General features: G+C 51.4%; 8 protein-coding genes across 8 annotated transcripts; 4 read left to right on the forward strand and 4 right to left on the reverse strand.

The window, feature by feature from the left end:
* Positions 1 to 26: 26 nt before the first annotated feature.
* Positions 27 to 1,180, reverse strand: AUEXF2481DRAFT_32218 (uncharacterized protein; the record flags this gene model as incomplete). The annotated part of the gene is made up of 3 exons (XM_013485332.1): positions 27 to 856; positions 910 to 1,115; positions 1,167 to 1,180. The coding sequence occupies 3 exons, from the start codon at positions 1,178 to 1,180 to the stop codon at positions 27 to 29; spliced, it is 1,050 nt and encodes a 349-aa protein (XP_013340786.1).
* A 452-nt stretch (positions 1,181 to 1,632) lies between these two features.
* On the forward strand, positions 1,633 to 3,285 carry AUEXF2481DRAFT_426256 (uncharacterized protein). The gene is made up of 4 exons (XM_013485433.1): positions 1,633 to 1,764; positions 1,824 to 2,753; positions 2,810 to 2,968; positions 3,037 to 3,285. Exons 1-4 carry the CDS (start codon positions 1,712 to 1,714, stop codon positions 3,116 to 3,118), a joined length of 1,224 nt encoding a protein of 407 aa, XP_013340887.1. The 5' UTR covers positions 1,633 to 1,711; the 3' UTR covers positions 3,119 to 3,285.
* Positions 3,286 to 4,478: 1,193 nt separating this feature from the next.
* AUEXF2481DRAFT_426175 (uncharacterized protein) lies at positions 4,479 to 6,560 on the forward strand. Its single transcript, XM_013485434.1, has 3 exons — positions 4,479 to 5,294; positions 5,351 to 5,713; positions 5,763 to 6,560. The coding sequence occupies exons 1-3, from the start codon at positions 4,618 to 4,620 to the stop codon at positions 6,328 to 6,330; spliced, it is 1,608 nt and encodes a 535-aa protein (XP_013340888.1). The 5' UTR covers positions 4,479 to 4,617; the 3' UTR covers positions 6,331 to 6,560.
* Positions 6,561 to 6,938: 378 nt separating this feature from the next.
* On the forward strand, positions 6,939 to 8,455 carry AUEXF2481DRAFT_43094 (uncharacterized protein). Its single transcript, XM_013485364.1, has 2 exons — positions 6,939 to 7,276; positions 7,338 to 8,455. The coding sequence occupies exons 1-2, from the start codon at positions 7,171 to 7,173 to the stop codon at positions 8,168 to 8,170; spliced, it is 939 nt and encodes a 312-aa protein (XP_013340818.1). The 5' UTR covers positions 6,939 to 7,170; the 3' UTR covers positions 8,171 to 8,455.
* Positions 8,456 to 8,724: 269 nt separating this feature from the next.
* On the reverse strand, positions 8,725 to 10,285 carry AUEXF2481DRAFT_43095 (uncharacterized protein). The gene is made up of 2 exons (XM_013485365.1): positions 9,733 to 10,285; positions 8,725 to 9,672 (listed from the first exon to the last, which is right to left on the reverse strand). Exons 1-2 carry the CDS (start codon positions 10,008 to 10,010, stop codon positions 8,877 to 8,879), a joined length of 1,074 nt encoding a protein of 357 aa, XP_013340819.1. The 5' UTR covers positions 10,011 to 10,285; the 3' UTR covers positions 8,725 to 8,876.
* Positions 10,286 to 10,862: 577 nt separating this feature from the next.
* AUEXF2481DRAFT_426196 (uncharacterized protein) lies at positions 10,863 to 13,353 on the reverse strand. Its single transcript, XM_013485435.1, has 5 exons — positions 13,058 to 13,353; positions 12,691 to 12,999; positions 12,309 to 12,628; positions 12,144 to 12,252; positions 10,863 to 12,085 (listed from the first exon to the last, which is right to left on the reverse strand). Exons 1-5 carry the CDS (start codon positions 13,206 to 13,208, stop codon positions 11,217 to 11,219), a joined length of 1,758 nt encoding a protein of 585 aa, XP_013340889.1. The 5' UTR covers positions 13,209 to 13,353; the 3' UTR covers positions 10,863 to 11,216.
* Positions 13,354 to 13,963: 610 nt separating this feature from the next.
* Positions 13,964 to 15,151, forward strand: AUEXF2481DRAFT_426689 (uncharacterized protein). Its single transcript, XM_013485436.1, has 2 exons — positions 13,964 to 14,359; positions 14,729 to 15,151. The coding sequence occupies exons 1-2, from the start codon at positions 14,086 to 14,088 to the stop codon at positions 14,890 to 14,892; spliced, it is 438 nt and encodes a 145-aa protein (XP_013340890.1). The 5' UTR covers positions 13,964 to 14,085; the 3' UTR covers positions 14,893 to 15,151.
* Positions 15,152 to 15,224: 73 nt separating this feature from the next.
* AUEXF2481DRAFT_43099 (uncharacterized protein) lies at positions 15,225 to 16,397 on the reverse strand. Its single transcript, XM_013485366.1, has one exon. The coding sequence runs from the start codon at positions 16,211 to 16,213 to the stop codon at positions 15,410 to 15,412; it is 804 nt and encodes a 267-aa protein (XP_013340820.1). The 5' UTR covers positions 16,214 to 16,397; the 3' UTR covers positions 15,225 to 15,409.
* Between the last annotated feature and the right edge of the window lie 1,781 nt (positions 16,398 to 18,178).

Raw genomic sequence — 18,178 nt, forward strand, 5'->3', positions numbered from 1 at the left:
GTCCAAGCATGTCATCTCTGGAATGCTTATGCTTCTCCAGCAGCGATCTTAGCATGTCCGACAACAACTTCCAGCTTCTTCGCTTCGGCCAGGACTGTGGCATCGATAGTCTTCTCCAGACTAGGAGATTTAGCCTTCCATCCCAAAAGCTTGCCAGCTCTTATTGCACGGCATCTGGAGTTGCATCCCCACAGCGCAGATCCGAAGGACTTGATCTTCTCGACCTCTTCGGCTGAGTACTCCTTGACTCCGTCTTCCTTGATGAGATCTTGCTTTTTCGCAGAACGGGCAACTTGACGCGCTACCTCTCCCCAAATAAGATCACCAGACTCGCAGAAGTAGTAGCCCTCGTCGTTCCAGGTAGCAGGCTCTCCACCGTTGGAAGCTGCTTCCACAAGTTTCAGATAGAGATCTGACAGGTCTTGGACATGGATCTGAGTCCAGAAGGTTTTGCCAGCGCCGACTTGGATACCTTGGCCCTGCTGTATAGTGCATCGAGCAAGCGAAGGTACCTGGACGCTCGTTTGGTTGCCAGGACCTCTTCCAGGTCCATAGATACATGGAGGGCAAACAATGGCACTCTTGACGTTATCCTCATCGCGGGCAGACTGAACTATCTTGTCGACATTTCTGTGGGGTGCATGGTCCGGGATGCCAGTGATCATCTCCTTGACGTTGTCCCAATCATCGTGGATCTTTGTAGCATCTTCTCCAAACATCTTCTGATCAAGATCTGTGTACATCAAGATTCCGGTTCCGGAAGTATGAATCAGGAAGCCGGATGTCTCAGACTGTCTTGCTGAAAGACCTTTGATGATAGCTTTGGCTGATCCTTCATGGTCGGCGTCGGCCCAATCTGATCGTGTTAGTCTGACCGAATCGGTGTGGTGGATAATAATCTCGACGTACGACACACAACATCTGCCTTCTGGGACTCTTCTTCGATGAGATCAGATGAGTCCAGGTCACCGTAGACCAGCCTCACCTTAGGGTAGTCGACCGCAACTTGTGCACCTTTGTCAGAGTTTCGGACCAGAGCAGTAATTTCGTACTCGGGATGAGCTTTGACGATGGCGTAAAGCGCATCGCCGCCGATATATCCTGTTGCTCCTGTGCTATGGATGTTTGTCAATAGTGAGATATGATGTCACTCACATCGAACTTACACGAAAAGCTTCATTGTAGCAGAGGTATGGGGAGATGTTTTGAGATTTAGTTGTTGAAGCAACTCGAATGTTGAAATGTGAAAGGAAAGGCGTGAAAGATGAGAGGTGAGAGGTGAAAGATAGTCAGTTGTATGTGGTTGGAGGTGGAGAGACATCGATCCTGTCAGCATTACCAAGCAATCGATTCACTAGGTGAACACTGTTTACGCAGGAAGGTGCCACATGATCATGCAACGTCCATTCTGAGCTTAATTTTACCAAAACCTGCTATCGACTGCAGTAACCATGTCAGAACATGTTCACAACATCAACTAATCTGGCAACAGACGCTCTATGGCAAAATCGATTCGTGTTGGCAATGCGATAAACCAATGTTGCTGGGGTAGCCCTGGCTTTGTTGTCTTGGATTCGAGGTGGAGCTCGCGCAAGCGCGTCACCCTTACAATCCGCATCTTTGGCGTGCATCCACTCAGAAGCCTTTTCGGAACGATACACAATGTTTTGGACAGGATAGTCTCCGTGTCATAGTATCTTAGTCGCCCGAGATGTGGTCAGGACTCTTCATGTTGCTCGTCTTGAGCACCATCATGACAATTGCGTGAGTGAGCACCCCTTTGAAGACAAGTAAACACACCGTCTGACAAGATGCGCATACAGTTCCTTTCTCGCCGGATCTCTACCGCTATCGTTTTCTCTATCTCAACGCCAACTTCGATTGACTACGGCAATCGGTACTGGTGTGCTCGTAGGAACAGCGCTCATCGTTATCATACCGGAGGGTGTCGAGACGCTGTATAGCGCTCGCGAAGTTGGCCATGCTCACGCAGGTCGATCCATCTCTCTGACCAGCCGAAGTCCAGAAGAGCAATTGGATTCGCCGGACTATAATCTCTCGCATCTTCCCGACATACATACCAGAAACACGGACTTGACTGGACCCGATGACGGACGCCCCGAGGACGTACCTACCTCTCCGAAAGAACCCGACCACAAAACAGGAGGTCATCAAGAGGAGGAACACGATGACTGGGAACCTCATGCATGGATCGGAGTCTCTTTAGTCATGGGCTTCGTCTTAATGTACCTGATTGATCAACTGCCTCGCCATGCAGCAGCTTCTTCGCAACCACAGAGATTCCATATAGCGCTGGATCGTTTCAATCTCCACAGATCTGCCAACCAGACGTCGGAAGCAGAAGACCCAGATGGCGCACCACCATCAGATCCAATGCAACAATCACGTCCCTCTTCGACGACCGTCGGACTGGTCATACACGCCGCAGCCGACGGTATCGCTCTAGGAGCTTCCTCGACGGGCTCATCACGAAGGCTGGGATTCATTGTTTTTATAGCCTTGATGATTCATAAGGCTCCTGCTGCTTTTGGTTTGACCTCAGCATTACTCAAACAGGGACTTTCGAAGAGAAGAGCCCGAAACCATCTCATAGTGTTCAGTCTGGCTGCGCCAATTGGCGCACTGATGACATGGGCCCTCGTCAACATTTTCGAGGGGAGTATTGGTCAGAGCGAGCATGGAACCCGATTTTTCACCGGCCTTCTGCTGTTATTCTCAGGAGGCACGTTCTTGTAAGTCAAGAACCTATATGTGGTTCACTCTGCCTCACAGCTAATGTGCCGCTCAGATATGTTGCCATGCATGCTATGCAAGACACGAAACATGGACACGACATGGGTAGTGCTACTCCCAACGGCTATGGTGATTCGAACGCGTACGATGGATATCAGCCAGCGTCGAACAAACAAGAGAGTCCTGTGCTCAGTGACACGCTGGCAGTCGTAGGAGGAATGCTGCTTCCACTCTTGACTCAAGTATTTGGACACGGCCATTAATATCGGCAGGTTTGTTTAGATTCTATCTTGACAGCAAAATCTCACGATTTCTGATCATGCGAAGTGTGTGTCTTTGGAAACCACTTATTCCACGCACGTGAATATGCATGTCGATGGATGCAAATTCGCGTTCAGCACTCCGATCGGATTCGAGCAGTCATCTGGGCTTCGTGTCATGAGTTGGCTGGACGATGGCAACGGCATAGATGGAGAGGCTGTAATCGATAGCGAAGTTTAGTCGCTGCATGCGGGCCCGGTGGATAGCAGTGCAGAGTGGAGTCTGGAGAGAATCAACGGCTGCACAGTCTGGACATGTGGACGGAAGCGGAATGCAAGAATGACCAGGGCGGCACCGTACAGCATCAGACTGATTCGAAGGCGTGAGCAGATTCTGTGGTATTATGGTCACATCAGTAGACTCGTGCTTTAGCCTTTATGGGCGTGTCTTTGGCGCAAGGATCTTCACGTCATGGCGAAGGGGGGATTTGGTCAGGCTGGAACGGTCGCTTGGCGTTGGTGACGGTTCTCACTGGTTATTGTCCCTGCCACGCCTGGATGCTGATAATGGTTTCGAAGTGTGTTTATGAGAATCTCGAGAACGGAAAGCGAGGAAGTGATATCGGAGGCTTTGTTGAGACGTTTGTTTGAGCATCGGACAGTAAATTGTAGGCCTCGATATTGAATCAGGCGTCTGGACGAGTGTTTCAGCGTAACCAGCACCTTTAACTTCCCGGCCTCGACTCACTTAGTCCGCATTGCGCAACCAGACCATTTTTCCATCTCCTTCCGACATAACCGCCTTTTTCGACACACAAACATTCGCATCCATTCGTTTGAACAGGACGATCCCACTTTCGACGGAGACTGTGCCGTCGCTGATCGCCATCATCCCCAGCCGGCTGCCCCATCACAAGTCCGCCTGACCACGAGGGTGACAAAGCGCGAACGGGAAGTCAAGAGTCGTCGACACAAGCACGCGCAGTCATGGACGACCCCTCGGACTGGCATCCCTCATATCCGCAGACTCAGCGACCTTTATCCATGCCTGTCGAATACGATGCGGACGTCGCGTCGGGCAGTGAGGCGCGCATCTTCGCTCAGCGTCACCACAAGCCCCAGCCTGTTGTCTCGCGACCCTCAGCACGATCTATCTCCTCTTCTTCCACCAGTGTGCCCATACCGATCCCTTCAAACCCAAATGTCATCCCGGGCAACCTGCTTCCGTCAGCGCCCGCCTCACCACCCACCCCGGCTCCGTCTCCTTCCCCAGGCCGTCGTCTTCCCAGCTGGGCCTCTACCGCAACACCCTCCCTGGACTTGAACATGGCAGATGATGGAGACTCAGACGATGGTGATAGCCAAAGCAATTTCGGAGTGGACAAGAGTTTGAGATTTAGGCATATGAAGACCATCTTCTCCGACATGGACATAGACGAACGCAAACGCATCCTGACAGAACTGTTGACCAACTGCGATGGAAAGCTACTAGGCTATGTTGCAAACTTTGTCGCTCCACGATTAAAGAGAGACCCCTTCGGCGTATTGCCTAACGAGCTCTGCCTAAGGGTAAGCATCTCCATGCTAGATTGGGTCTACCTTTATGCTGACGCAACTCCAGATACTCACTTTCATCGACGATGCCAAAACGCTTGCTCGCTCATCACAGGTTTCTAAAAGATGGCATGAGTTGGTCAGCGACGACATGGCTTGGAAGAGCCTCTGCGAGAAACACGCCTATCGCCGCATGTCAGATGACGCTCCGTCCACTAGTACAAGGCAGCAGCATTCGTCACCTTATGAGCCGTCTCAAGCGGCTTCCTCTCTCAGCTTCGCAACACATGCCCTACGCATACACAACCCCGCACTCGCTAGCTTCAGCACTTCGACCCCTGATCTGAGTCGTGTGAAGAGTCTTGATAGAACAACCTCTGCCCCGGTCCTGCCTTCTCAAGCTATCCGCCGACGACCACAGGCCATGACATACCGTACTCACTTCAAGCAAAAGTACCAGGTCGAGACGGCCTGGCGAATGGGCGGCAAAGTAGACACGAGGCAAATCACTCCGGACCAAGGCGTTGTAACGAGTCTGCATCTCACCGACAAGTACATCATCGTCGCCCTGGATAATGCAAAGATCCACGTTTTCGACACTGAAGGCAAGCATCTAAGATGTTTACAAGGTCACGTCATGGGTGTTTGGGCCATGGTTCCATGGGGCGACACCCTGGTGTCTGGTGGTTGTGATAGAGACGTTCGTGTCTGGAACATGGCAACCGGGTAAGTTCCCTCGTTTTGACGGGGGTGTCACACGCAGTACTAATGACATATCTCAGACAACCTATACACATGCTGCGAGGCCATACTTCCACGGTTCGTTGTCTAAAGATGTCAAACGCCACAACGGCTATATCTGGTTCGCGTGATACCACTCTTCGTATCTGGGATATCGAAAAGGGTCAGTGTAAGCACGTACTCATGGGTCATCAAGCAAGTGTTCGCTGCCTTGAGATTCACGGAGATCTGGTCGTCTCTGGAAGTTACGATACCACTGCACGAATCTGGAGCATTAGCGAGGGCAGATGTTTGAGGACGCTGCAAGGTCACTTCAGTCAGATTTATGCTGTCGCTTTCGATGGAAAGCGTGTTGCTACAGGCAGTCTGGATACTAGCGTCCGCGTCTGGAATGTTGCGGATGGGTAAGCATCTACACAATCTCGTTTCAGATACACCACTGACAGCTCACAGCAAATGTCTGGCCATTCTACAAGGCCATACCTCTCTCGTTGGCCAGCTTCAGCTCCGCGGCGACACACTCGTGACTGGTGGTAGTGATGGCAGTGTTAGAGTCTGGTCATTGCAATCCTATACGCCAATCCATCGCCTTGCGGCACACGATAACAGCGTGACGTCGCTGCAATTTGATGACTCACGCATCGTTTCTGGCGGTTCCGACGGTCGCGTCAAGGTCTGGGACCTTCAACGCGGCTGTCTCGTACGCGAGCTCGGTCAACCCGCAGAAGCCGTCTGGCGTGTCGTGTTTGAAGAAGAAAAGGCAGTCGTCCTTGCATCCAGGCAGGGTAAAACAGTCATGGAAGTCTGGAGTTTCGCACCGCCAGAGGATGGAGATGTTAGCAGTGCGGCATCAAGTCCTGCAGCGATTTCGAAACCGGTACTGTTAGCTAGCGAACCCTCGCCTATGCATATATCTGATGCACCGGCATCTGAGGATCGGGTAGTGGAGCTTGAGGACATCGTTATGACGGAAGAGACCCCTCGAGCAAACGAGGTCTCCTCACCTGTCATACCATCATGACACCTTCCGAGGCGCACAACATAGGTTCGAGGCATTTTACGACTGTTTTCAAGGAAGCGTAGGCGCAAGGGAGCCCAGGAGACCAACCAAATTCTGGACAAGAATCGGATCAAGGAGTGAACAGACGAAGTTGGAACGCCAATCACTGCGTTCACGGAGTTACAAGGCATCGGATCATGGGAAATGGTCAGGCACTCAATCATCTTTGGCGAACAAGATGGGAAAAGGGGAGTTCTTTCGGTTTGATGTTCATCTTTTTCCTTTTCAAACTAGATTCATTAGCGAAGCATTTACTATCTCACACACATTATATCAATTACTAGAACAAGACTTGTTGAACCTTCCCAGAGCTGTACCAGTGCAATCCCTCTACCACAGTCAGTCTCATACATTGACTGTGCAAGTTGACCTGCCTCGGCAACCCGACATAGAGTAGCGTGCTCAATACCCTTATCTCAACATGGCTGGGAGGGGAAACGGCACTGAGCGGGTTGGGAAAACTGTTATAGGCGTCGGTGGTCGGTGTTCGGTAGAAACGGCACGACGCTCCGACGACGAAAGCTATCAAAGCCCTGACATCATCGCCGTAACATCCGGGCACCTAAGGAGGAAGCAGCAAGGTTGAGGGAACATCGGTTGGTTCGGTCAAGTTACTTTTGTTCTTCAAGTCTTGCTTTCTCCTCCTGACTACTTTGTTGTCTCAATCTCCTCTCTGGTCTTGTGCTCGGTTTTTGGTGTTGTTAGCTTGCATTTCAATTCACTTCCACCTCTGTCTAAAGCTTGAAGCTTGACATCATAGCTGTATAGCTCTTATCTCTCCGGAAACACACAGACGCAACGATGGCACTGAACAAGCCTGAAGCGCCTGGCGCAGTAACTCCCAAGAGAAGCATCGAGCTCTTCTCTGGCACCTACTTTGCAGCTTGCACATTGGGTGGAATCATTGGTGCGTTCTTGCTCCTCTCCTCAGCGACGCAGCCGGCAAGCAACCAACTAACACACTATAGCTTGCGGACCCACCCACACAGCAGTAACCCCCCTGGATCTCGTAAAATGCCGCCGTCAAGTAGATTCCAAACTCTACTCCTCCAACACCCAAGCCTGGCGCACAATCTTCCGCAAAGAAGGACTCCGCGGCGTCTTCTTCGGCTGGTCTCCCACTTTTGTCGGCTACTCCTTCCAAGGCGCCGGAAAATACGGCGCCTATGAATTCTTCAAATACACCTATGGCGAGAAACTTTTCCCCAACACAAACAAGACGGTTGTGTATTTGGGAGCTTCGGCTACTGCGGAGGCTATTGCGGATTTGTTCCTGTGTCCGTTGGAGGCTATCAAGGTGAGGATGCAGACTACACTGCCGCCGTTTGCGAATACGCTTAGGGAAGGGTGGAGTAAGGTTGTTGCGCAGGAGGGTGTGGCTGGTCTTTACAAGGGCTTGTATCCCCTGTGGGCGCGCCAAATCCCTTATACCATGGTCAAATTCGCGACTTTTGAATCTGCGGTTGGGCAAATCTACAAGCAGCTCGGCAAGCCAAAGGAAAGCTATGGCACCTTGGCACAGACCGGTGTTTCCTTCTTGGGAGGTTACATTGCAGGTATCGGCTGCGCAGTAGTCTCCCACCCAGCAGATGTCATGGTCAGCAAACTCAACAGCGACAGAAAGGCCGGCGAAAGTGCTGGTGCAGCAGTCAGCAGAATCTACTCCCAGATTGGCTTCAGAGGTCTGTGGTCCGGAGTCGGTTTGAGAATTGGAATGATTGGCACTCTTACCGCTTTCCAGTGGTTGATTTACGATTCCTTCAAGGTTTCTGTTGGTCTGCCTACTACTGGTGGTCATTAGAAGGGAGGGGCGGTTGGATCTTTGGAGGTTTCTTCTTTTCATTTCTGCTTGCTCTGTTTTGTTTTTAATATAATGTTAATGCTTTTTCATCGAGGCGCTTGGGTGTTCAAAAAAAGGGGCTCCTAGAGTACAGTGAATACAGCTTCTTCTCAACGCACTCAGAGACATGCCAATCTTCCATGTGTCCATCGAGTGTCTACAGGAGAGAGACCTTAAGGAAATCGAAGACTTCTCAGGCAGGCTCGAAATTACATGACTTGCTTTCATTGCATTCGGATGCTGCACCGGATGCATGTAAGAACGGAGGAGTCTGGAGGGACGATGGATACTCATCTCGTCTTGTGAAGGTAGGAAGCTCTGAGGAGTAACGAAGTCACCGTTCACATGCCATGCGATGCGGAGTTCAGATACGTGTTTGAAGTGTAAGAAGATTTGCTTTTTGATTTGCATATTTTGTCTTCTCTCTGAGGAAAGAAGCAGAAGCAGGTATTAATCGAGGGCTGTCCTATACAAAAGGTACTCGCGCCTCGCTTTGGAGAATGTGGAAGAAAGTCTATGGATGAGGTAAGGAATGCAGAAAAAAAAGGTATAGGAGGAGTAGTCTCGACGCCTGATACCATGCCGATGTATGTAGAATGAGAAAAGCCAAACAAAAGGTTGCGCCACCAAAAGGAGAAAAGTCGTGAAAGAATTAGGAAGGACGAGTCTACTTGAGCTTCTTGGTCTCAGGCTCGTAGCTTCTATCATCGTCACCTTCGACTTCCTTGACAATGTTCTCCATCTCCTTGACCTGGCGTGCCCACTCGACCTTGCCCATCTTGGTCTCGCGGCGGAAGAGTTCGTCGTTGGGCTTGCGGTAGCTGCCGCCGAGACGATCCCAGAGTGTGGTGAATTGGCCATAGTTGTAGTTGAAGTACAGGTGGTGCATGGTGTGGCAAGCGGCACCGTTGATGATGGGGCTGTTAGCGACGTACTCGCCGTCGTGGATCATGACGGTCCAGACGTTGATGAACATGAACAGAGCAATGTAGGCAAACTTTTGCAGCGGGAAGAGGAAGGGGAAGACGTGGTAGGGTAGCGATTGAGCGTAGCCATCGAGAGGGTGGAAGGCGTGCGAGGCGAAGGGCGAAGGCATGATCCACTTGTGGTGAGGCTTGTGCAGCTTCTTGTAGACCATGGGGTGGTGCAGACCACGATGAATCCAGTAGACGAAGAAGTCGGTGAAGCAGACGAAGAAGGGGAACTGGAGAAGCAGGTACCAGCCACCGAGGTTCCATGATGAGCCCTGGGGCAGGACGTCGTAAATGTTGGAGTAGCCACGAACTTCAGCCAAGAACCATGGCACTGTGAGAGCAGACATGGTGGGCATGGCGGAAAGAGCTTGGTTGATTTCGAGGCGCATCTGGTTCTTGAGGAACTTGGGGTGGTGAACTGTCGACTTGTCGAAGACGAAGATGTACGAGAGGCCGGCGCAGATAAAGTAGTTGAGCAGACCGAAGATCCTGCAAAAAGGGTTAGTCTCTGTCACCAAAGCAGCAGAGCAGCATGTTGGTCAAGCATACCATGTGATGAGGAACAAGCTGATAGCTTGTCTGGCCATGTTGTCTCGCGGCAAGCGGCTCATGTATGCGTATGAGCTGGGCTCGACCGAGAAGTACTGGCTCGCAGGCTCGAATTTGAAAGGGGTGGCGCTACGGGCCATGTTTGACCATGTGTCGTTGGAAGAGGCAGCATAGTCACCGACGGTGCTCATGGCCAACATTGACGACGTCAATGGCAGGACCGTCGCGTATAGCCGATCGAAGGCATATGTATCGAGTATCTCCAGAATAACATCCATGCTTGCGTCTTGCTCTGTGGCGCTAGGAAGTCCTGAAAGTTGTGCTTGTTGATATGCGCGTCCAAGGAGATCAAGGGTCCAAGAAGAAAGTTCGAGTGAGGAAAATTGGACTTTGACTTCTACGATTGAAAAGGCACAGTTGCCGGTAAAGAGTGACAGGCGCGTGGATGCGATTGAAAAGAGCGACTTGTTTATCTATCAAAAGATTGGCAGAGGTCTGCGAGCGTGCTGCGGAGCTCGGAATCAGCCCACAAAAAATCGAACCACAATCAGAGGCAAATGAGGGATCAGTGGGGCCTGGCCCGAAGGGTGAGAACTAAGAAGCAGATTCGAAGCCACCAAGGTTCAGCTAAACTTGCTTGCCGCTCCTTCCCGAACGAGCAACAATCGACAGGGCGCCTTCTCCCGCTGTCAGCTTCCGTTCATCACCACTCCTCCCTAGTTTCACCAGAACGCCGCTTGCGAACCCCTTCCAAGAACCCCTGCCTCCAACTTTAACCCGACGTGCTGGGTCTGCTGGGCTCGTCAACTGCTCCAATCATGCTTTTCTACACGCGACTTTGCCAGCCGCATAACACCGTCGCGCCACAACCCCTCTGCGGTTGTGAGCCTCAGGCAAAAGTGGTCTGCTTTTTCCAGCCATTGTGATTTGACCTACAGCCAAGCGCTGTTACCACTCTCTCATTTGCCCAGCCCTCATCTTATCTCTCTCAAAATACAACGCTCATATCTCGGATCTCCGTATCTCTCACCGGACCACGGACGTTCGCCGCTTCCGAGTAGCCTGATCTTGACGCCTTATTTCCTTGTTGTTTGTAGTTGCTGCTTGCCTTCATGTGTCGACTATCGTCAACAATCGTCAACAATCACATTTCACTTTTTTTACCACCAGAAGTCGAAGATGTCGTGTGTATAGTAATTTGAACAGAATCAGTCATGATTCGTCTACCGAAGTAGACCGTCGAGAGCACGTCTCTCAATAAGCAAGGCGCTCTAATACTAAGATCAGCGCATGGTATCATCTTTCCCCCCTCCCAATCACGCCGTGCTGTAAGAACAAAGAACCCCCAAATCCGCAAATGATACGCCCTTAATGCAGCCGCACCCATCAGTCCTTGTGCCCGCCTAGGGAACGCCGTGCTCGCCATATTTCGTTAGCCGCTGTCGTAAAATCAATCAAGGTATGTCCTTGGCTACGTCCAGGCCCTAAGATGGACTGTTGCTATAGCTTTGCGAGTCTCTATACGTGCCAGACCAGACAGGTGCTCCTGTTGGCCATGGTAATCGTTGCCCTTGTGGTAGACCTCCATTCGGTTGTGGTGCTTTGATCGGAGGTAGTGCAAGAGGATTGCCGGGATTTATGGGTGGTAAGCCAGATCCTACTATGCTAGACGGTCTATTGGCCAAGTCAGCAAACCTGCCGTCTTGGAGACTCGCCGGAGTATTATAGGAGGTGTTCTGACTCGTGGTAGTGCGTTTAGCTGGCCTTGGGGGTTCATCCTCATCGTCCGATAGGGTCAAGTCGATGACCGCCGCAGAGGGTCGTTTGGCGCTGGGCCGGGGAGCCACTGTCGATGTCTCACGTGAGACGGGTGGCGTCTGTTGCGCAAGTGCTGGCGTAGCCGATTGGCCTTCAGTCTTGATCTTCTCCACAGCATCCGACTTTTTTGGAGTATCCTGAATCTCAATTATGTCGTCGTCGCTGTCATTGTCGTAAGCTGCCCTTGGCTGAGATTTATGATGACTGTTGGTGTCGTCGCTGTTATCGACTGCTTTCCACTGTCCGTCGGCCTCGACTCTGACTTGATCGACAGAGCTCGAGGTGTTTTGTAATATGTCTTGGACGTAGTTGTCGACACACAGACTTTGGTAAGAGAGGGTTTTGTTGCAGACGGGGCACGTCCATGTCGGTGCCTGTTCCTGGAGCTGCAGAAAGTACGAACCGTCGAAGCACTGATTGTGCGAGCAGACGTTGGATCTGCAAGGAAGATTGATGCGCATGGTAGAGATTGGGTCCTTGAGAGACATGACAGTGGAAGTGGTGACGATGTCAGGGTCTGATGCTTTGACGGCCACTAAAACAAGGTCAGTCGTGCATCATGTGGAAAGGGAAAGAAAAGCCTCGCAACGCACTTTCTCGGAGGACAGTATCCTTTGGGATCCGGCTTCCAGTTTGCTTGAGCCGGGCTGCGAGCTCGGTCGCAGATGTAACTTTCACCAGGTTGACCATGAGAGAGAATCGCTTCGAGTCAAGTCAGCACGAATGTTCGGGAAATCAGTGAAGAGGAGTCAACATACTTCCTTCGTGAGCGCATAAGTTACGTGGAGGTCATTCTGATATCCTGCGGCCTTTCTTAGAAGATCGGTAATGTCGACAGGCTTGGTGGTGCCGGGTTTGTTCTTGAGACCCTTGAAACTCTTGCGAATCTCGTCTCCATTGATCTTGACCTCGATCTGACTCGGGAAAGCAATGTCGACGTTGAAAGCGTAGGGGCCTAGAGTCGAAGTAGTGGCGCAGTAGAGCATGACGCGCAGAGACGGATCCGCCTTTAATGATGTGCAGATAGCATCACTGAGCTTGACTGTTTCTTGTAGAGTGTGACGATTATGTGGCATTTCTGGAGCTATTGTTAGTCTCGCATGGTGGTCAAAGTATGATAGAGTGGTTTGGAATAGGTACCTGACAGTTCTCGCGTGGGCATAATTGCTTCTTTGACCTGATAGAAGGGACTCTCTCTGAACTTGACCGAGGCACGAGATGCAGCAGCTGGACGAGCGCCCAGAGTCTGGTGATAAGAAATGCCTGCGGGCCTTGGATAGGCGGGCATGCCGACGGTAGTGTGTGGAGCTGGCGAAACAGGAGTGATGGTATCGCGGGCTAGCGACGGCTGATGACTCGTTGCTGGAGGCGTACGACCTTGATTATTGGTCTGATATTCGAGGCGCGTGAGTGCTGATCGATCGTTACGGCGGAGGTAGCTAGCGATGACTGCCAGACTCTGGTCAGCGGCGTGTTGTGGGAGTGAGAAGACAAGTGAGTTGAATACCTTCAGAGATGCGCTTCTGCAGCGCAGCTTTCACACCCGACACGGGCAGATTCTCTACGCGGCAGATTTCCTTCAGATCATTATTGACCAGTGTCTTTACTTTGCGGTCGACTTGCGCCGCGAGTAGTCGAAGGTCGGTTTCGCTTGCCATGTCTGGAAATCGTGCCAGCTCGCTCTGATACACTCTCTTGCCTTCGAGTAGCCACTAAAAAGGAAGTCGCGATAGATGAAGAATTGGGACCGAGTATAGATGGGCCGCTCCAGATTGAATGCTCTGTAGTCGGAAGTATGTGAGTGAAGGCAGAGTGCTCATCACAAAGTGACGGTCGAAGATGGAAGGCGATTAGGACGGCTGGCGTCTGGAAGTGAATTGGGCAGAATGCACGCGCAAGAGAATGCACGGTATCTACAGAACCGACATGCACACGGGTGACGACTGTTCTATGCGCCAATGCTAAGGGAACGACATGCAAGGTGCTTTGGACGGAGACATTGTCCTCGACTGAGGCAGACTTCAGTAGGCAAACATCTTTCGGCCTTCTGGAACAACGTGACCGTGCGTCGACAAAGTGACGAGTTCGCGCCAAAGTCCAAAGTCCAAAGTCCGGGCCGCCATTGCCTAATCCGGTGGTGCCTCAGCGTGGCGCGAACGAGGCAGAGGTCGACCGAGAGAGGCTTGGGAGCGTCGAGCCCTGGGCAGTGGGCAAAAGAGTCACCGACTAAGCAGCCATAACATTGAGGAACCCCTCGTCGTCCAGACACACCTCCCTCATAATCGTCCATTCAAATTCTTGTATTACTCTAGTCCACACGCACAAGAGTAGTCATCTGTCTGTGGTTTCACACGCGACTGGCTTCATCATCAGACCCTGCACCCTTTCAGCTGCCTTTCAACAGTCGTCCGATCGTCCTTCTCCGCACTAAGCGACTGCCCGCCGCTGACCCGCTTTCTTGTTCCATCCCAAGAGAATTTATCTCTTTCTTTCACCGCAATCTTGCACGTTTTCAATCACCACAACACCGCAAAAATGGGCAAAGGTCTTCGATCAAGTACCAACAAGGTCAACAACAGAAAGCTCAAGAAGAATGTCTTTGGCCCCGTCGAAAAAGCCCGTACCCAGCGTCTTTCGGAAAAGCTCCAAGAATTAGCCTCTCAGCCAAAGCCTCCCAAGGTCGACATGGAAGTCGAGGAATCAAGTGGTGAGCCTTTTCGCCTCTTCAACACAAGACATACGAGGCTGACAGCGCGACCCACAGACTCGAAGCAAGCCGCGTCGGAGGCAAAGGCTGCCAACGCAAATGGTGCGTTAAATGCTCTTGCAATCCCGGTGCCCAAGTCGCTCGCCCATCAATGTTCCGCTACTACTGCTGCTGCCTCGATGAATGTGCTCACTGCCCCACCCACCGCTCCGCTCGACATCTCCGACTTCAGCAAACCCTCGATCAGATCTGCGCATAGGCGCTACGCAGACGAGCAGCTCTTCTTCCACCTCCTGGGCGTCTCGACCGACATCCACGGCTTCGACACGTCTGGAAACATTTGTTTAGGTTTCGGATCCGACTCTGAAAGTGACAATGAGAGCAGCAGCAGTAGCAGCAGCGTTGACAGCGGCTATGAGTGAGAGCCAGTTGACCGTCCAAACGAGGCTAACCCGCCTTTTTCATCATCAGACACCGCAATGGAAGTCGACTTGACCAACGAACCCAGATCAAGCTGGATCAAGGCCGAGAAGAGAGCCAAGGAAGGCAAGCGCGACCGCATCGCAAAGAAGCAAAAGCGCAAGGTCATCAACCAGATGACTTTCAAGAAGAACCCTCGTACCGGAAAGAAGTGAGAGGCACCGTCCAGACTGTATTCACGCTTCGAGGTACAGAGAAGAGATCGAGACAGATGGTCTCAGGGGAGGACAGGAGGGCAGAGGAGGAAAGTAGCAAGCATCAGGGCGCGCGACCTAACCATCGCGGCCCCATGGAGTTCTGGAAAAGGTAGAAGGTCTGTCTTTGGGTTCCAACAAAAAGGATTACTGGCGTCAAAGAAATACCAAAGGCTGGCGACACTGTCGGAACAGAATGGATGTTTCGAGGGTGTACATGAAGTTTTACTTAGCACACGCGATGATCATATCCGTGCGAAGAATCGAGTTGCATGTTCCTGTTTCAAAGCCGAGTCCACTTGTCGAATGATGTGTTATTAGTGATGAAAGTACGTGCATATGGGTATCCATCCCAAACTCCTAGCTATATAATGAAAGAGACGAGGAAAGAAAAGCTGCACCCTCCGTAGTTACAGCCCAGTAAGCCGAACAACGATGGCACTCCAGCACAGCCCAAGTCAGATACAGCATGTGTTGCTCACACGGACATGACATCTCCTTCTCCCATATCAACATGCGGATCCGGAATCTGAATATCCAGACTCAAGAAACCCGTCCTCCTCAGATCAATCAACCTCACCTCCCTCCCCTCCCTCTCAGCCTCAAGATTCCAACCCTCCACCCACGTCTCCATGTGCTTGACCCCTCTCTTAACACCCGTCCAGCCAAAGTTGTCCCACAGGAAGCCCGTCGCAACACCCATCAAGGCATCAAACCAACTTCCCCAAGTGTTTGGCTCAAAGGCTTGTTTCAGCATTGGGTTTAACGTTTCGATGACATTTCTGAATTCAGACTCTGACATGCACATGTCCAGGATTTCCGGGTAGAGGTTTTGGAGGGCGGGGTAGAGGTCGCCTGCGACCAGCCAGTCTCGTTGGATTCTGATGACGCGAGTTGCGGAATAGAGTGGTGAAGTCATGGCGACGTGGGTGTTTAGGTGTGGGAAACACGGATGCGACGGGCCCCATGGGAGTTCATCTTCTAGTTGAGTGTCGTGGCTGTGGGCGCTGGCGGTGTAGTCTGCACCGGGTATGCCTTGCCAGCCTGGACTAGGAGGCAAGAGACTAGGGTGTAGACTCGGGGGTCTGAGGGAGTTGCGACTGGATTGTTCGTGCAGGGTTCGTCGACTTGGTTTGCGGTTTACTGGCAGAGAGGCTCGAGAGGGTCGTGAGTGCAGGCTGTGTGTCGCTTGTGATTCGACGTCGGGGATCGGAGGTGGCGGTGGATGGTTCTGAATGTTCGAGGCATCATCTACGCCGGCGAGTTTGTTGAACGGTTGCATCTTGTGTGTGCAATACGTGTGGTGCCTCGATGGAATCGACTGGAGGGTGGATTATGAGCAAGTGGTTTGCGCCGGCACTTGTCACGGCTGCGGTATATACAATGGTTTTATGTCGAGGGTATGGTTGTAGAAACAAAGGTAGACTCAATTCATGCCACGGCTCTTCTGCAAGACTACGTCGTTGTGTATGCTCTCTCTCCCGACAGTCGCAATTTCCCAGGGCCTTGATGGGCGCATCGCTGCGCACGTCCCTCTTTGATCTCGCAACCGTTGATGTCTATCTCATAACCTTCTGGAAGCATTTGATACCATCTTCCACGATCATCTGCTCATTTGTGTATTTATTCTTGTCATACTTCATGTACGTGAAGTTTCTAGCGAGTATTGTCGGGAACGCCCAGTCTGCCACACCTGACTACACGTTGACTCTGCTTGACATCACGCTTACATGGCTAAAGCGATAGAGGTATCCCTGACGCCTACCCTGCATGTAAATATACATAGATATACACGAGTATTGATCCTCGTTCCACCAATGTCTTGAGTCCCTCTTACTCTCTACCACCACTTAGATCCGTCAGAACCAACATCCTGCAAAGTTATCACAGCACGCTGGTCTTGAGCAATCCCCATTTGCCGCTAACTAACCTTCGCTCGTGAGTGCGTACAATATCAAAGTAGAGGTGATAGCATACTTCCCGTTCCTGCTTTCTTACATCTTCCTTGCGATAGTCAGGTTCGACAAGAAACAATGGTGATCCTTCTCTCAGGAGTTGGCGGAGGCGTAGTCGATCCTTCGAGCATTTACCTCAGCGTGGCAGACAAACTGGCCTCTTTGTAAGGAGGTCACATTGCGTGCCTGACGTACAGGCAGTTCTGAACTATCTGAGAGGAAATTTGAATGCCAGTCCCATCGCGCTAGTCGGTTGGTCTTTTGGTGATGCTAAACTATCAGAGCAGTTGGCGGAAGAGGTGAAGCCTGTGCTGCTGCTTGGCTTGCGACTATCGCTTGATTGAAGATTGGCAACACTGAAGAGACGATCATGGGCCCAATCCTTGTGCAAGATGGATACAAGGTTGGCAACAAGAAGACGGGTGGCGACTTGAGAGGTATCCAAAGTGTCTAGTAAGGATTATATATATGTTTTAGCAACCCTGTATCCCCAGATTGCCAAAACGGTCAAGAGAAAGAGGAAATTTCGCGCTGCAAGCGGAATTCATCTTGTCAAACGCCATGAAATTTGACCGTTACACATACTGCTAGCCTGACAGTTGAGTCGGAGAACGCTGACCGTTGAAATAAGCATTCACAAAACCTGATGAGATTGGAAATTGAGCGACGCAACAGTCAGCTATAAGTTCGTGTAATTTTGTGACTTCGGAGAATCGGAGTATCGAAATCATATTCGAACTCAATCAAAGTAGTCAAAGAAAACATCGCACTCCAGTTGACCAAGCATTCTTTGATTCGAGCTTCGTCCGGCTCTGAAACCTGCAATATACCTTCTACAGACGGAAACAAGGCTTCGTGACTGTGTTTAGTGGTAAGGCGAGAAGAGTGTGCTACAGTGAAACCCTGATACAGAAGCCGAGATCCTGGTTGGGCGATGCAGATAGGCGACTTGCTGTGTGTGGACGCGGAAGTTGTGATGACTTGTCGTCGTTCACAACGCACGTGCCAAAGAACATGTCTGACAGGAGAAGGGCTGATCGTACCGAGCCAGTGCCCTGCGGCGAGTCAACCGAGTTTGCAGGAGGAACCTTGCACCACTAACAGCCGGTAAATCTGGAGAGAAGTCAGTTTTGACTCCGCCGCTCGATGCACGGTCACAGCAGGGTGCCTGCAAGATATTCTGGCGGTGAAACACGGCGTGCATGTGTCTCTGTAGCGACTCGGTAGACACTCTCACACAGTTTCGATCGACGGAGAGCACAGTGTGTGGCTGTCGAACGTGGAGAGAGAGA

This window comes from Aureobasidium subglaciale, assembly GCF_000721755.1.
Source record: "Aureobasidium subglaciale EXF-2481 unplaced genomic scaffold scaffold_22, whole genome shotgun sequence".
In the NCBI taxonomy this organism is placed as follows: Eukaryota; Fungi; Ascomycota; class Dothideomycetes; order Dothideales; family Saccotheciaceae; genus Aureobasidium; species Aureobasidium subglaciale.

Coding starts and splice junctions, on each gene's coding strand:
- AUEXF2481DRAFT_43099 (XM_013485366.1), bottom strand. CDS start 16,213: ATGCAACCGTTCAACAAACTCGCCGGCGTAGATGATGCCTCGAACATT.
- AUEXF2481DRAFT_426689 (XM_013485436.1), top strand. CDS start 14,086: ATGGGCAAAGGTCTTCGATCAAGTACCAACAAGGTCAACAACAGAAAG. Junction 14,360..14,728: donor AAAGGCTGCCAACGCAAATG/GTGCGTTAAATG, acceptor TTTCATCATCAG/ACACCGCAATGGAAGTCGAC.
- AUEXF2481DRAFT_426256 (XM_013485433.1), top strand. CDS start 1,712: ATGTGGTCAGGACTCTTCATGTTGCTCGTCTTGAGCACCATCATGACA. Junction 2,754..2,809: donor TTCTCAGGAGGCACGTTCTT/GTAAGTCAAGAA, acceptor TGTGCCGCTCAG/ATATGTTGCCATGCATGCTA. Junction 2,969..3,036: donor GACACGCTGGCAGTCGTAGG/AGGAATGCTGCT, acceptor AGGTTTGTTTAG/ATTCTATCTTGACAGCAAAA.
- AUEXF2481DRAFT_426175 (XM_013485434.1), top strand. CDS start 4,618: ATGCTGACGCAACTCCAGATACTCACTTTCATCGACGATGCCAAAACG. Junction 5,295..5,350: donor GTCTGGAACATGGCAACCGG/GTAAGTTCCCTC, acceptor GACATATCTCAG/ACAACCTATACACATGCTGC. Junction 5,714..5,762: donor GTCTGGAATGTTGCGGATGG/GTAAGCATCTAC, acceptor GACAGCTCACAG/CAAATGTCTGGCCATTCTAC.
- AUEXF2481DRAFT_426196 (XM_013485435.1), bottom strand. CDS start 13,208: ATGGCAAGCGAAACCGACCTTCGACTACTCGCGGCGCAAGTCGACCGC. Junction 13,000..13,057: donor GCAGAAGCGCATCTCTGAAG/GTATTCAACTCA, acceptor AGAGTCTGGCAG/TCATCGCTAGCTACCTCCGC. Junction 12,086..12,143: donor GGATACTGTCCTCCGAGAAA/GTGCGTTGCGAG, acceptor ACCTTGTTTTAG/TGGCCGTCAAAGCATCAGAC.
- AUEXF2481DRAFT_43094 (XM_013485364.1), top strand. CDS start 7,171: ATGGCACTGAACAAGCCTGAAGCGCCTGGCGCAGTAACTCCCAAGAGA. Junction 7,277..7,337: donor CACATTGGGTGGAATCATTG/GTGCGTTCTTGC, acceptor AACACACTATAG/CTTGCGGACCCACCCACACA.
- AUEXF2481DRAFT_43095 (XM_013485365.1), bottom strand. CDS start 10,010: ATGGATGTTATTCTGGAGATACTCGATACATATGCCTTCGATCGGCTA. Junction 9,673..9,732: donor AGCTTGTTCCTCATCACATG/GTATGCTTGACC, acceptor CCCTTTTTGCAG/GATCTTCGGTCTGCTCAACT.